General features: G+C 35.7%; 2 protein-coding genes across 2 annotated transcripts; both read right to left on the bottom strand.

The window, feature by feature from the left end:
* Positions 1-3520: 3520 nt before the first annotated feature.
* Positions 3521-6290, bottom strand: LOC143452625 (interleukin-17D-like). Its single transcript, XM_076953665.1, has 5 exons — positions 6144-6290; positions 5643-5773; positions 4920-4983; positions 4704-4795; positions 3521-4260 (listed from the first exon to the last, which is right to left on the bottom strand). The coding sequence occupies exons 1-5, from the start codon at positions 6150-6152 to the stop codon at positions 4026-4028; spliced, it is 531 nt and encodes a 176-aa protein (XP_076809780.1). The 5' UTR covers positions 6153-6290; the 3' UTR covers positions 3521-4025.
* A 6894-nt stretch (positions 6291-13184) lies between these two features.
* On the bottom strand, positions 13185-14742 carry LOC143452398 (uncharacterized). Its single transcript, XM_076953357.1, has 5 exons — positions 14723-14742; positions 14267-14352; positions 13943-14013; positions 13738-13836; positions 13185-13644 (listed from the first exon to the last, which is right to left on the bottom strand). Exons 2-5 carry the CDS (start codon positions 14301-14303, stop codon positions 13387-13389), a joined length of 465 nt encoding a protein of 154 aa, XP_076809472.1. The 5' UTR covers positions 14304-14352; positions 14723-14742; the 3' UTR covers positions 13185-13386.
* Between the last annotated feature and the right edge of the window lie 2934 nt (positions 14743-17676).

Here is a 17676-nt window from a genome sequence, read left to right on the forward strand (position 1 = left end):
AGAAATTCCGTATTTTGCACACGCTTGAGTCCTCAAGTAACACACGAATTGTGCGCTCCCGACGTAATTGAAACTTGTTTTAAGTGAAATGTATCTGACCTGTTGTAATTATATAGCAACGCAGCTTTCTCTTGCAGTGACGAGTAGATAATTCAAAAATATAATTCTTGTCTGAATTCTGTAAAATTATTCCCTTTACCAGTATAGCATAGTACGTTATTTTACTGTAAATAACGAGCTGCTTCTAGCAGTATTCACTTTAAGCGACGTTAGGCATTTGACAAAAGGTCCCTGTGGAGCAGCATCCCAAACTCCTCCCACATACTGGAAGAGTGCCCGTTCTTAGGTCCGCCTTGCTCTCTCGCTGTCTTGGACAGTCCTTCTCTGCAAAACTATCTTAGTACATGCGATTTTTAACTTGCGCATTGTACCATATTTCTCGATACGAATATATGTAAATATATATAAGAAGGTCAAGTACGAAGATTCTCTTCAAGTTAACCTGTTATAACTATACTTTTACTTAAGTGGTTACATAATCTTCAAAGCAAGTAAGCAACTTCATCCTGTCCAAACATCTATCTATGTTAACAAACAAACGTAAAAAACAAACCTATAGATTTTTAAAATGCAGCTTATCGTAAATCGTAAGAGTTACACAAACATGTTACTGAAATTGTACGACCTTTTAAAACAGGCACTGCTAGAATCGTTATCGCAATGACATAGCGCCAGCTAACGACAGATTCCTTGCCTTTAGACTGTTTAAAGTATCCTGAAAAATACTGATTTACAAGTTGTGAGATTTTTTTGAACTTAAATAAGTAACCTTTTTTGGCAAATTTATTTGACTTTACTCTAAACATGTTAATTTTCTGGAGATCTATTTGCAAATTTTTTTGAGGCACACAATTGTCTTCTGATGCTCTATGTTCACTTATGCCATGGTCAACTGTTTTAACTAAATGAAACAATTATAGTTTTCCTTCTATCCGCAACTATGGCTTACAAAGTGTTATCGTTCATATTTTCTATAAGTATACATAATTGGTATAATGAAAACCTTATACTGCAGCATAAAACGTGTTAAATGGTGGCCATTATATCATATTTCTAAGTTTGCAAACTTTAGCGCATAAAAACACTGGTGTATTGAAGGGGGATCACCGTCCCTTACTTTTTCTTGCTTCGTTTCATTTTATCCCCATTTTTATATACATTTGGAATTCCTGTGCACCGTAAACCGCAAGACAATAAAATGGCGGCGGTTGGTCATTTCCCTTTGTTGGTATATTACCACAAGGCTGGTTGGCCATCTCTCCGGATCAGTCATTTACCTCCTTCTTTGGAATTACCCTACTAGCAAGCATAGCAAAAATCGTAATTTTGGAAACGTTTTTTCCAAAACAAATGTGCATAATATTACTTTTTATACGGTTTTACTGTGTTCATTTGTCACCAAATATCATGTTTGGTGATTCTTTGTGTATTAACCATGCTGACAGGCGTGTTAATGTAGCACTGCACTTTGAAATGTTTTAAGCGTATATTAAGATGTATTCCACCCAGAGTGCTGCGGCCATTCTTGTACACAATGTGTGACTGCATGTTTGGTATCAATATAATTTATCGATATGCCATCTGTGACTCCTTTCATTGATTTTAGTAAGTTTTCTACACACGTACATGGTTTACGTTTCCGTTACCTACAACTCTCCTGAGGCATGTTATGCTGTCGCCAACTTCCAATCTCACACCTTAGTTATAGTTGATTACGCTGTGATTTTGTGGACAAGAGTTTTACTTTTTATTCTACGTTTTGTTCTCTGTAAGATGGACTGGTGTTTGTATTGGTGAATAATGAGGAACATTGTTTTTATTGCGCATCAGTGAAGAAATTAAAAACTATTAAAAGTTCGAAGAGCAAACGTTGACTATGTGACGAGCCTTATAAGCGAGGAGAGCCAGGAAAGGAGAATTTAGCGTGACGCATTCACCTAATTTTAAACTTTTGTATCTACGGGATTTATGCGGGGTGGCAGTTTACTGGAAGACCCAGATCCGGTTATAACCGCAAAAAAAGGAAGAAAACAAACTTGCTTTGATAAAACCTAAAACCAAATTTGTCCAGTTCCTAGTTGGATGGTTTAATGCGAGTTCAAACGAAGCAATCTCATATTACAACGAGGTATTAATACGAGATAGTAATTATTTGTTTTTTGTGATTACGGTTTAACCAAATTTTTGGTCTCATTGTTGTCAAAATTACCGTTCTGCCAGAGCATATCTATATTAATATGTATTTGATGCTGAGTCAAATTCGCCAAAACGTGAAACAAGTTTGATATTTTGACTCAGAATTTGTAACTTTTGTCAGACAAGTATGTCAACTTCAATAACGTGGTGTTTTGCAAAGAGAAACATTTTGGATTAATTTTACTTGTAAGGCTTTATTGGCAGTTGTGTAGCGGGTTGATGTTTTATTTTTCCTTGCATTTATCTTTCTTTTTCGCTCGCTGCTGTGACAAGAAGAAGAAAAAGGAAGATAAAAGTTATAGACAGAAATTATTATCGATAAAATGAGATTGCGAGAAGCGTGTGAAAGCGACCGATAGAAGCACCTTGCGGCATTTCCCGGAACAGTTATGCTATATCAAATGATTTGCATGGAATTCAAACCGAAAACATATAGTCCACCACGTTCTGTGGTTAAAAAAATTCCGCCAGCAACCGTGCGTAATAATAGCATGGGCGGCACCATGGGCAAAAATTATTAATGTTACGCACGATTTACGATATGTAAAGAGATAGTGAAAAGGCCTTTAAACAATCTTTCACAAACACAAACAAACCGCATATCCCCTACTTCTAACACGTGCGGCTCGCCAGTAAAATTTAGCAAATTGATTTGTGAAAAATGGAAAGTGAATTTTATCTGAAAGATTTTACGCTATTTTCACCCGAAAAATATGACTAACCTAAGATGATCGACGATAGCAAGCACAGTTTTTTTTGTATTATTGCAGCTTTGCAAAAGTCTGTTTATTTTTTTACTCAAAAAAATGTTGGACTTGATATTGGGCTTTTCATGAAAATGTTTCATGACAAAGATTTCTTTAGTTTATTTGATTCAACAAAGCGTTTATGGCAGCGTTTTTGTGAAGGGGTCGAAGGTCGGGGGACTAGAAGCTGTCAATCATTTGCAAGATGAGTTGCATGACTTAGTAAACTCATCTTTGAACTTAAATCTATCAATTCAAAACATTATCGGACGATGATTGCATCACTTAACGAGTTAAACTGCTCTGTATTACTTACATTAGTGGATTACGTCAAAGGTCTCCTTGCAAATGCTTGTGCAAGGAAAATAAATGGGTTTAGATAAAGGAAATCTGTATGTATTAAATGTAAACTTTAAGTTAAAATTCCCCTTCAAGGTAAAGTCTCACTCTCGCTCTCCAACTATCTATACTCTGCACTGGTTTCAAAATGAACAATGCACTTAAACAATAACTTAGGGCATTTCATATATTATCTTTTGAAAACGAAAGCTGCATGAATACATTTTATACAAGACGATAAATAAATAACATATTTTCACTCGAAGCTGTGCAGGAAAGTGTAGTGCACACGATTTATGTACTAGAATTGATAAACAACACATTTTAAAGTTGTTCAGACGAATCGATTTTAACGTTGAAACATAAAAAACATTGTTTACACACGGAAAAAACACAAATACTTAATAAAAAATAAAGATAAATAAAAGTATTAAAAATCCCAGCGACCAATTTGAGAACAAAATCATTTATAAAACTAATAAAAGTATCGTCCATTACAAATTGCAAAAGCTGAATGCGTTTTGTCAACATGATTCTGTGTGAAAAGGTTGATGCTTATGGTTGTAATAAACATTGGAAGTCTACAAACGTTTATAAATACAACAAACAAATATCCACTAAAGTCGATGTGATTGATATAAGTTAATAGTTAACAAAAATTGTGCGATTGATTGATATGAGCGATTACTTCTTATACTGTTCTTTAACACAGATGCATCCAACATTTATTTTTTCGTGTTCTATTGTGGTTGTTGAATTGACCGTTACGGTAAAAGGAAAATTAATTTTCACAGGCTCGCTCAAATACCCGGGCATCTCCTTATAAACACCATCGTCATCATCTAGTTGAACACATTTCTTACAAATACAGCATGCTCGGTGAATGATTTTGGGAGTCCTGGTACGGTTTGTTTCTTTTCTACAAAAATAAATACGATTTAGAAAAGAAGATAGCACCTAACATTTTTCAACATCTAAAGTAAAAGTTCCACAACTTGGAACCCTTGAGCTATTGTTAAGTACTGCCTCACGCCAAACTCAACGACGCTTGTCATCGTATTCGCAGACAATGGTTTTTAAGGCATTTTAACGGACAACAATGGTCTCTTAATTTTTTTCCAGTAGTGTCTAAAACTTGACTGCAACTGACAGCTATTTTTGCATACTCAGATAAAATGACAGTGGTTTGTTAAAATGTCTTCGGTGCCGTTATAATTCAACATTGAAACTGCTCAGGCCAAAGGTGCATCATATCATCTCATTTGTCATTTTTAAATTTTTCCGGGTATTAATTTGGTACATTAGATAGATTAGCAAAACAAATGTAACAAATCATGTTTGGCATTACAAAGATTTACTTACATCAAAATCCATGGTGAAGTACTGAGAAAATTTCCTGGATGTTTGGAGTGATTTTCACGAGAACACTGACTTTGCACATCGCAACTTTCTGCCTATAATTTTTAATAAACGTTAATAAATTGAAGGCATAAAAACGCGATGCTGCATGTTAAAATACAGTTTTCCAGCAAGTATTTCGTTTAAATAACAGCATAGTAACACAGCTAAATCACGTACATCTTCCACAATCTTAGAAAACGCCTGTGTTCGGTTCATGTTCTCATGTAGATTTTTATGAAGCCTGAAAAAGAGTTTATTGCAGTTTAGCATTTGAATCCTACTGTCAAAATTTCACTCCAAATCATCTATCACATCCGGGGAATCCCGGTATTAGCAAGCACACTCTTCTACAGTGAACGTGATACCATCAGTTACATAACACCTCATAAATCATTAACTTTTATGTCAACAAAAGTTCGAAGAATCTTTAAATTTTTTATGTAAATTTTAGTATTTCGAAAATTACGTCTATTTGAAAATAAAATATGCATACTTAAAGCATTGAAACAGGAACTACGACCAAATAATCGCTATTTGAAAAAATAAAAGTACAATTAGGTTTGGTAAACGTGCAACAAAAATAACATTGTGTTTATTTGCACGTGATACTTTCAGGAACTATGATTCTGTTAATAATTAACTTTTCGGCGTAGTTTGACCAACTAAATACAATAAGCTTCTACGGCCTAAACTTGCAAACAGATCAGAAACCTAAACAAAATGGCGCGAGATCAAAGATTTATAAAGAAGTATTATTCAATTTACTTTTGAAGAGATTACCTGGTATAGCCTATATTGGAAGCATGATCAAATGCTTGCAACATTTTGTAATAAATGGTCACAAATACTACTGCACTTAAGAAAACTTAAAAAAGATAAAAAGCATGATGCTTTGCCTACCTAGGCCTGGCTGTCAAAGTTGGAGATTCATCAGGTGCAATGGTCGTGTGAAATGGTGAAGGCTTGGCGGGAAATCCAGAGACCGCTCGCGCTAGTAACAAACTTGCGAATGAGAAGCAGACTGCTGATATCTGCACGATAATTGTAAATGTGTTCATTTCACGCGTGCTCTACTGCAATACATACAGCAGGTAAAGGATGAAGCATAGTTTATCTTCGTTAATTAGAGTTGGCAACGTATTTTCCACTTTGAAGAACTGTTATTAACGCTAAAAGAGCCCATCTAAATATTTTGCAATGTTAGCTCATAATTTCGTCGTTCACTTGTAATTGTTATTATCATATAACGTCGCCCCTAGTGTGATAAACGTTGTCGACGTCTGTCCTAAATTACGATAATCCAAGATTTAAAAAGAAACAAAAGCCCCGCGATGGGAAGCTTAGTTAAAATAAAGCATTCGCAGCAACAGCTAGTTGTCTAGTTGCTTTTAAGTATTCTACCTGAAACATGTTGAAATTATTCTCGAAGCTGAATGCAGTTCTTTGTTCAACCTTTTCCGTGAAATGAATTTCCTTGCATCTTTCCTTGCTTTTATAATCGCTTTCGCTTTCAAGATTATCTGGGGGAATGCCATTACGTTTGTTGATTGTCCTTCATATATTTTTCCTATTTATTTTTGAAACTTAAAATAAGACCATCGTCAAACCATCCGATACCCAACCGGTCGCTCGTAAAGTTTGATGACCGAGAACTTTTTTGTGGCTGGAATCGAGAACCTTACGACCGAGAACCTTTTTTGCGTGACTAAAGTGACGCATAGCAATTTTACCGAAAGCAGTTCCGCTTCTTTAATTTAAGCCGGGTCGCAATTTTATGAGGTTATGCAGTGACATCATAAGTAATACATTTAATGCCGCTAATACTCATCTCTCAAGGTTTTTTCCATATAATATTAAGTGCAGCGCCTATCCGTTGGAAGTTTTTGTAAGCTATGCAGTCCATATCTGAGTCTATTAACCACCGCGACATTAATAACAATACGACCAAGCAAGGCATTAAAAGCTTTTGTGGAGGTAAGACGCTTCTGTACTGGACAGATTAGTTTTGCAGACGGTTTTAAACCAACTGTATTTTAACAAAGTTTCTGTTAGAGCCCTCAAAAATTACACAAATATGTTTCAATCATCCATCTTCTTGGATAAAAGATTGGACAAATGTAATTAAATAATAACATAAAATGTTGTATGAAAATCTGGCTTTTCTGAAATTCTGGATGTTCCGAAATTCTGAAGTTCAAATAGAAAAACGTTTCACGATTAAACACGCTTTTCAGACTGTTTCCTATGGTCCCCCACAAATGTTTTTCCCGAAAGCCGAAATGGGACTCTTAGTAGGCGTTTGAGTATTTACCTATTCTTTTTTCCAAGTTCATTTCTCATATATTGAACGACAAAAAAATTAGTCATTTGTTTAAAGCTGCCATTCCAGATGATAGATCCCTGCTGTAATGTCAGTATTGTCACTTATTTCAGACAAAGGTATTGCCTTAGACACCTGATTCACAGTCTACTCCAGGTCAAATCCATGTTGTTTCCAAATAGCACTTAAATTTTCCCACAATAAGGTGGAGGAGTAGATTTTGAAATCAACGTCAGTTTTCACTCCGACGGGGGATAAGGTCGAGTAACTTCTATGTGTATGGGATCGGGGTGGAGGTCCTTTTTGAGAGGTTTTTAAATGTTGTCTGAAAACAAGAAGATTTTTTGAAAAAAACATTCGCAAAAACAAACCAGACCGCTTCCGTTTTCTGTTTATACTGGTGAAATCAATCTCTACTGAAGCTAATTGTTTTAAGGTAAAACCAATTCGGTACAAAAAGACTTGCTCTCGTTATAGTTAGGTACTTTTTAACATTGTACCGGAAGTAATACTATCTTTTTCGATTCAAATAATATCGGGCGATTTTGTTAGGGAATTACTAAGAAATGTTTTTGTCGGTGAAGATCAAGTAGCGTTTTTGTTACAGCTAAATAATTATGACAATAAATTAAACTTATGACTATAAATTGTCAAGGGTTTCTGGGATGTGGTGGTGACTGACAAGTGTAACCGCCAAATAAGGAAACTGGAAGCCAATCAAAAGTCCCTAATTTCTATCATCCTCGGTTTGGTCGTAAACAGTTTGGTCCGGTACAGGCTGGAGAAAGTTAATACCGTCGAAAGGAATTTGTAATGAACTGAAACGGATGATATCATTTCCCTACAAACTCCATCGTGATACAGCTAGTAGTCGTTTATAAAAGGCGTCATCTACTCGTCCAAAACAAGTGACAGAGACCGACATTTCAAGCATCAAAAGTCTTCCATTAATGAGTTTTTAGATTTTTGAGTTACTTCAATGGAAACCAGTTGCGATGCCAAGGTTGGTAAAAGTTGTTGATTTTTTAGGTAGAAGTTGTCACAACGGTCTCAGATAAACGGACTTATGAGGAAGAGGAAGAGGAAGAGGATTCGGAAGAGGCGAACAAAGAAAAAAGAAACGAGGAATTTTTTTATAAACATAAGCAAGAATAAAAATTTGAACAAATTTACACGATTGTGTGTTGATCATCGTCCAGGTTTCCATGCTTTGTTAGCTTATTGAGATCGCTGGGGTCAACTCCTGACGCTTGTCATCGGAAAACGATTTTCTGCTCTGCTCTTATCCGCTCCTGACATGCTAACAGCTTGTTCTGCATTTACTTAACAGAATACCTTTGAGTGCTGCGTGCTTGCATCGTCTGTTTGACAAACATTGACAGCGCAAATACCCGTTTCATTTATATGCTGGTTCTGCAAATTTCTACTCTTGAATTTACTTCATAATAAATGATAATGACTTCTTGCCAATTAAGTCAGTACTGTATGTAAATACATTTTGTCATATGTAATCCATTACTTTCTCTCTTTTTGCTCATGGAGGGATACAGTGTATAAACTAGATGATTTCCGAAGCAAGCATTTCAAGGGTATATACGCAAGGAGAGTATTGGACATTCAGAAAACTAACTTTGGAAATCTTCGAAAAACGTTGTAAGTTTTGTTGCCACTTGATTCAGTATATCGCCTTAAAAGGAATAACGATAATGAGCTTTTTGCATTATTTTAAGGCGTTTAACGTCTATTTCACACATTATGGAAATCCGCGATAAAGCAAGCGTTGAAGTGGCAGTGATGTGATATTCCACAAGGTAATTGCGTATAAGTTAGCTGAACCAGAATTTCCCGCCGTACAACCTTCTGTAAATTGCAAGCTTCTGCGTTTGGTATATGCTGCTTAATTGTTTACATTTACGCGAAAGATTTTATGTAAAATATGAAGTTTGTTTATGGGCATCACAAAACATCATTATATATGATTTAAATTTCATATTCCAAAGTATTTGACTTTAAACCCTGACAGTTTTCTTTTTGATGGAATCAAAAAACCTTTCCCGTTAACAAATATCCGTTTTACAAACCTGCGGTTGGACATCCAAAAACAGAAAATTATTTCAACACTCCTCGTATATGAGGCCAAGATAAGGATTGCTATGCTGTACCAACAAATCAAAAAATTTAGCCTGTCTAAATTCCACATTTTCAGATCATGATTGTGCCAATGCTAAAGTTTTTTGTTGTCGTCATTTTAAAACTAACTTTGAAATAGAAGAGAAGTAGGTAGAACAGTGAAAATGTTTTCGTATCTATTTTGTACACGATGATTGTGTAAGATTAGTGCTGGATTAACTTAAATTAACTTAAATTTAGATTCGCGTTTCATTGTTTCCCTCGGTAAATTTCGTGACTGGCGTATGGACATGATATTTTGAATTTACGCGAGAATTGAAGCAATTGTGCTGTCTAATAACGCATTACGTCAACCATACGCTCAATATGCAACCTGGAGACGGGATACCTGTCGTCTCAGACAAAAATTCACTTTCAGATCTGCAAAGTCATTTAATGTTTTTTTTTAAACAAACTGGTAGACCGCAAATAACCTAATTTCAAGTTATATTTTAGAAATAATAGTCGCAAATTTTTAGCAGAAAGTTTGCCGGTATCCTCTTCGAAGTGCAATGGTTTCGTGGCTTATTGAAATGAGAGAAGTAATGCCCTAATCTCAGCGAAAATTGGTGCAAAACCTCCGGACTTTCCCCACTTAAAGCAAATGAGTTTCAAGATACTGCAATCCGTCTAAGAATTAGAACTTTTTAGTAGAAGGGACTTTCCTAAAGCACTATAACTATCATGAGAAAGTTGCAGTCCAAAATATGTGGTTTTAAACATTTTGATAATCTGCGCGGGCCCGTAGATATTTAGGGGATTCGTGATCTGCTAGAAATAATGACAGACGCCGCAATGTGTCAAGCCAACGTTTTGCGATCGCTATTGATCAACAAAGCAGACGTTGCGGCTTGACTGCGTGACGAAGAAGCGTAGACACTTTTGCCTTGTTTCGAAGTAGAATTTAGACGCAAAAACTATGCATGTAGGCTTTTTATATCGCGATCCTAAATACGATTGGGTCTAGAAATACCTTAACAATGCTTATCTTAGTCATTGCCATCAAATTGCCGTAGCAAGCGAAGAAAGCGTTAAACTATTTGGTTGTAAACTTACCATCTGGAAATGTGGTCGCAGGCGATTAAGTAAGCATGGAATCACTTTTTCTTACCTACGCACAGAGTACGCCTTACAAACGTATGTAGTCATAACGATGACGATATTTCTGTTTTGGTGTGTGTTGTTTTCTTGTAGGCCAATACTTGTCTCTTCGGGTATTGACACAGGCTGTTTAGTCACCTCGCCAACAATCTACTACAATCTACTACAATCGACAGGTTAATGCAATGGATTTACAAACACGCCTTAACTCAGCTAAAGGTTACCCAACGTTGTCTGATGCCACAAAGACCTTGCAGAAAGCCAACCAACTGTTCAAGTAACTAAACAACTGGATGATACAATGCCGTAATGGGCTCAGTCGACTTTAGACCACTATTAAGTGTGCATTTCTGTTCGGCTTTTGAAGTATAAAAACGCTCGTTGAACTCTCTATCGAAACCGCAATTGAAAATTAAAGGTGTCATAACCACAGTAGTAGGCCATATAATTACCACACGTAATCTTAAGCCAACGTAGTTTAAATGTGTTACAATAGCCTGAAGAGGTACGCTAAACCATCGCTAAAATTTAGTAAAAAATAATTAGTACGTTGTGGGTGTGAAATAAGTGTAGGTGTTAACCAAGGTATTCTATAATTTCAAGATTTTTGGAATATACGCACCAAAGCAGCCGATGTCACACTTATGCCCGCGCTTACATTTCTAATCCTAATTCTAATTTCTAACTCCGAAGCGAAAAGAACCAAGTATCGATCGTCTTTGGGTACCTGTTACTTAACCGCTCCTGTCGTCGATAAGGATATTTTAAGCCATTCTAGTAATGTTTACGCACGTGTAGCAATGTGACAGCGTGTGAAAGTCAATTCGTCTAGCAAGTTGTCTGAAATCTATTTGTCATGCTCCATGCTAAATTTACTCATGGATGTACCAGTATTTTAGCAGTACCGGATTCTGATGTTTAAAAAGAATCATACTATAACAAAATTCTTAGTATCAGTTATAAGAGTTTATGGACGTAAAGCAAAGAGAGGCGATTGGTTGATAAACATTCTTTGCCTTAGGCGAAGCACGTTCCATCTAATTGAGCAAAACTTTGTAGACCAGAAATTTTTTATGATAAAAAATAGTATAATGGAAAATTTTACCTCTCTATGACGCAATACTTAGCAAAAATAAACAGTGAGATAGAGTGTAATGTGTGACCTGAAGATTATGCGACTAACACATGATCTCGCAACTATTTGAAGGTGTATCCCAGAATACAAAAATATCATGTCATGTAGAACAATATGATGAATGAAAAGATTCGGTGTCAAATTGTTGCTATAATTTCATAACAATTGTTACCCATTTCGGCTTTTAGTGATTTTAGAATTAACAATGATTACTTTTTCTTTTGTCATTTGAAAATAATTTAGAAGATTTTAATGGTGCTATCCCAGCTATTTTTATACGTGTTGCAATGACCGTTTGCAGATCGGAAGACTAAAAATAGCCCTATAGAAAATCTTACGATAGACTTTCAAACGCCTTTAAGCCTTAAATCAGCTCTATTGCAGTAATTGTTTACTATTTTTAGAAAACAGAAGAAAGCACACACTCCAAAGTGTGCAATATATGAAGTGAGGCATCCCTTTGGCTTTCTTACATCAACGCAATGCAGTACCACTCGGTAATCGTTGTCAAAACATCTGTTACCCACAAAAATGTTGTTCAAGATAATCTTTTGTAAACACCTAGTACGTTAACTAACGTCACACGTGAAAACGCTTATACGACGTGAAATGTTACCTTTAAGCGCTATGTTGCTATAGAAATGGTGACTACTTGTACCAGGCACAAAAATTAAAAAGTTTTATTTCAAACTATGTATTTAAATGTTGTTTGAAAATGCTGGTTCTATTCCCTTTTAGCAACACTTCGATTCAAATTTCATCATAAGAGATGTACATGTATTGCAGTTTAAGAATTACCTTTGCCCAGCAATTACTGTAATTTCACCCACAATGGTTTTCTCCTATTACAAATCATTTCTAAGCTAATCTTGAAAACATTAAATTGCTATGAATTTTTGATCACAAAAGTACCAGAAATTCCCGTTTTGTTATCTTCTTGTTCGATTAAGATTTAAATTCTATCCAGTTTTGAATTACAAAATATATTTTTCAGAAAAATACCACACACTATTTTAGCTTGGGCTGTCTGGAAATTTCCTATTTTTTTCCAAATTTTCCGAAATATTTTAGAAACTTAAGTAGTTCCGGTTCTAGGGTGTTTCATATCAAAATTTTAACATTTTTCTCTCATTAAACAAATGACCTTCTTAAAGGTAATTTTTCCAGGATCCTCCTTGTTAAATTCATCCAAAATTACTTTTCCTTTAAAAATCTACTTTCCTTAGTACAAATACACCAATCGTAAGCTAGCATAGGGCTAAATTACGAAAAAAATTCCTGTTATACATTTAAATACGGTTTATTTATACCTACTAGTTGTAGCCCAAAAAAAGCATTTTGTTCATGCTTGGCCCAAATACCTGGGTCGTCCCTATTGTTTCTTTCATTTTGGCGTGGTAACACTCGGTATCTACGTCATAATTAAGTGATGAGTTTGCGTTTTGTTTGCAACTTACTTATGGCAATAACTGTTTAATCACTACATATCAGTACAAATTTTTTACCAGTATAGTTACTGAGAACTAATCTTTGATTTAAGGCAAACTTTTGTCTAGAGTTGCCCCTCACTTTGAATTTTTGTGTTGGTTATCTGTATCTTTCTATCTTTGCTGTTTTCAATCTCGTTCAACTTTTTTTCGGTAGTCTTTTATAACACTGCAACTTTTCTTATGTAACACTGCAAATTAAACTTAGTTCACAAACACAGAGGTGGTTTACGAATACAAGAAAGGACAATTTATTGTAAATGAATGCTCGTATGGTATAGTTGGCAATACTGGCTACGGGTTTGGTGAAGTCTGAACCTATTGCATGCATTTAGGCCTTGCTTATCAAGAGCGGTTAATTTCATACACATTGACATGTCATCAGTAAACACTACTCTTCTAGAACTTAAAATGATTTTTTCAACATTGACTTCAATAATTGTGGATATTGTCTATAACAAAAATGCATGCAAACACTGAACCTAAGCCGCTCAAGAAAACCAGTGGATTAATTCGAGCCAAAGCAGCGTGATTGAGCAGGTCAGAGTTGCATAAACCGTCGGAACAGCACTTGGTACATTCTGTCTTGTTGTTTGACGTCATACAGTCAAGCTCTTTGCTATCTTCTGTGCAGATGTCCCCGCATCCCCTGGCATATGTCACAATTCCATCTTCATCATATTTCCAAGTCTAAGATATTTGGCAATATCCGTAGATTTATGACTGTTAATTAAATTTTAAAAAATGAAGAATTTCTAATAAGCAACTATGCATTTCTGTTACCCAACAATGCTGTCCGTCACATTCAACCGTGGTTCCATTTTCCTCATTTTGCTCTGAATCGCAAATTTCCGTAGAATTGCAGCTGTAGCAAGCAACAACCTACAAAAATGGTATGCATAAGTTCTTTAATGTAACATGTTGATTGCCTTTCTGCGTTCTGATCATACAGTCCATAATCCGATACTTTCAAACACCAAGAGCTTACAGTGCTGTTGCTGTTGTCTTCCGCTTCTCCATCTTCCTGAGTAAGTGCGGTTCGTACCAACGTTGCCAGCACTGTGACATAAGCAAAAAAAATTTGTATTTGTCGGACAGAAAAGAAAAACTTTGTGTTAAAACGGAATGTATCAAAACCTAAAAGAGCGACGTGTGTTGAGCCAACACAACACCGCTTACTGAAATAGTATTTTCTTGGTTGAGGTAGCATTGCTATAATCAAATAAGGAATCTTTGTTAACGCTTTATAAAGGTTTTGAATATGTCCGAATGCATTACAACAAAAAATAAGGAGTCAAAATGTTAATCTTACCTATAGCAATACAGAAGAATAAGCGAATGTATTTCATTTTTTCAAGGCTTATACTCTTCTCTCAACAATATGTAATACTAATGTTCCTGTACAGAGAAAAAAAACAACCATGTCACTCGTAAACAAACTGGCACTTGTTCAGTAAAAGTGTAAAGTCGCGTCAAAACAACTAGAATGGAAACATTTGCGCCACTTGCTCCACTACATGTATCCACTGTATTTAGCAATATTTGAAAATCCAAACGATGCCTAATAGCTGCAGCGTAGAAAATTCACTTTCGTTTTATAACGCATTTTTTGCCCGCGTCCACTTGACGTAATTGGACCGGGTTTATAACTTTTATTTAGTCTTCTTGTCACCTCCTCGAAGCTAAGATCGATCAATTGTTTTCAAACTACAGTAATTGATTGCCGGACACACAACCTACATTAAAGAAAGCTGTGGTTTGCCCTTACCTTGCCACAACCCAAACAGCGTCTTTTGTGTTACTGCTGTCGATAATTCAGTTGCGAAGCGCAATTTTGTTTCGTTTCACCAATCAAACACTAACCATTCCACTTGAGGACACTTGATCGATTTCAGAAAAAAATTCTATCGAGGTGGCTCACCACTTTACTGTGCTTATGCTTGTAAAGGTAAGTACTTAAACATGGAAAAGAAAGAAACGTGAAATTGCATTACAACGTTTTCATTTTTAACGCAACAGCAGTTTACAAGCCTACGTTTACAAGAAAAACGTGCGAACGTGCATCATACTAAAATGCCCTCAACTTAAAACAAATGGAGTTTGCGGCTTTGTAGGTTTTACGATATGTTTTTCTGCCTCTTCTTAAACCCCTTATCGCGCTCGAAGTTGACGTCAAGTCCTTCACCAAGAGGTAGTCTAAGTACTTTCGACTGTTGCAGTGTTTTTGAAATAACTAATAAACGCATGAAGACCTTGAGGCCCGATGAAACGATTTTAACATTAGCAAATTAATTGTAAACTTAAGCATTCTTCTGACAGAGCAATTGTAAAAACTCTGTTGTTGTTGGATGTGAAAGAAATCTGTTAAAACTACTGTTTACCGAAATACTCCTTGTTTACCGTTGGTGGGCGCTGGTAGTACAACAAAATTCGCATTTTGAAAAGCAAACATCGATTTATATGTAGTTACAATCTTTCCGGCAGTCGTGACATTTCAGGCGTGTTAAAAATTAAATTCAAAACTTATCTATATGGGCAATCTTTACTTGAGTAACGAAAGAATAAAGAAATAAATGACCTGATTACTTTTAGCCTGTTGCTATGCAATTTAACGGAAATATTTGCTGTTTTGAACACATCTCGGACTTATAAAACCGTGCCGATATAAGAACATTATTTGTGCAAACAGACAAATGCACAGTTTGTGGTTGGATATGTAGCGTGAAATGTGTTCGTAAAGGTCGTGGCAGCCAAAAGGATATTTTGATCATACTTCTCTGACCTTTAACCTCCTCACGCTTAATGAATGTGAAAGAGGAAATTTCAAAAATAGCGGAAGAATCGACGGGTGAAAAATAAACTCGCTTGATGTCCACACGCACACAATCGCAATAAATTTTCGATTATTTACTTGACGGTTACTTGATCTTTTCTTCATATTTACTTGACACTAAAAGCAAATAGTTAGCTATATGCAGAACACGAAGCTTCAGGTGAAAACAATAAATTTATCACAAGCATTTCTCTTGTATTTAATTTAAAAATTGTGATTGTTAAGTTTTTAAATTCCGCAATCCTCCCAAAGCAGTCATCATCATATATTACTACATGGATAACATGTTTCACATGGTTGAAATAATTGGATAACAACATAGTTTTGTGATGATATTACTTAATTAGATTTTGCATCGCATTTATAGAGACTTAAGAAACATTTTAATGATTTTCTACGTTTATTTTTTAGCTAAAAACCGATATTTATAGCTGCAAATACAGAGAACTGTGATTCAGACGGGTTTATGAGACACAATATTTATCGAGCGGTAAATCATGATACGTAATGCGCCTTTCCGTGATTTATAAAGGTCGCCTTTTACTTGACAAGTCCAAACTTTAAAGCGGTCTATTAACCTGACCCGATTTATGGTATGTTTGATGCGCGATAAAATACTGACTGCGCCAAACTCTGGTTGCAATTGAGCATTACAGATTGGCTTCGTGATATATTCTATAGAACAGAAAAAATTAGAAGTAAGTTTACAGTATAAGTAAAGTAAAGTTTAACAGCCTGGAAAAATGGAGAATTTCTTAAGTATACGAACTAGATGTATAAGACTGCTGTAAGGAAAAGGGCGAGTTAAAATTTGCGTTTGTAAAAAGTTAGCTTATTTGCTGGTTTGTTTTTCGACCAACATCCAACAAGCTGAAAGTAACCTCTGAGAAACCATTAATGGTAAAGGTTTCAAAAATCTTTGTTTAAAATAAATTGACCTATGGTATGCATTTTAAGCCAAAGCTGTGATTAGTAGGCTAATAAGCTTATAGGGTGGCAATATATAGTGATAATCTTGATGTTTTGTTCTTTACCGAGTAAAATGTATACAAGTTATTTTTGATCGAGTAGATCTTAACTGCAATGCCTGTAAGGCGAGTCAATAATGCCAGAAACCGGGAGATGTACCTATTGCGAAGTTGCTCGGTTTTTCATTTACACATGAAACGTATAGTCAACAGCATCAAACCATCTATTTCAAAGCAGATTTCAATTTTACGGCAACCAACCTATACAATTTCAAACCCTTAGACAAATAACATGGTGTCGGAGTTGCTGCTCGTTAAAACTCTATTTGGTGAACCGTACTAGGCTGAGAGTGGTGACTATAGGTTACACGTTAACTTAGAACAATGATTAGCCATCTATGTAGCCCGATTATCCTGCGCTTCCCAAGAGGAAAGCACGTAAACATATTTGGACATGTCTATGCATGCCGTCGCGTAGTGTTTGATACTGTCATGAACTACTTGACACTGCTAACCTCCAAAATAGAGATGGTGCAATACAGGGTCCTTAACCAAGCTTTGTATGAGTGGAGAATCTGTTTGTTTGCCAAAAAAAGAAGCCAGTTCCTTTATCAATACACCTAAGTTCCAATCCATTGTATCTTCATAAATGTCAGTAGAAATACGATGCTTGATAGTATGAGGCCACCATTGACAAACTAACGGCAATTTGTAGCAAAGGTTAACCAGGTACCGAGAACATTTTGTGAATCTTTTTGCATTTACAAATCTTTTATCGTACTGTTGCTATAGCATATCGTATCGTACCGCATTATGACAGCTAATGAGTGACCAGCAGATAATAAGAAATTGGCAAATTATCTGATACTTGTCGTGATAGTGATAATGTGTCCAGTTATGTCCACTTGGGTCAGTTCCGGG

This window comes from Clavelina lepadiformis, chromosome 4 (assembly GCF_947623445.1).
Source record: "Clavelina lepadiformis chromosome 4, kaClaLepa1.1, whole genome shotgun sequence".
In the NCBI taxonomy this organism is placed as follows: Eukaryota; Metazoa; Chordata; class Ascidiacea; order Aplousobranchia; family Clavelinidae; genus Clavelina; species Clavelina lepadiformis.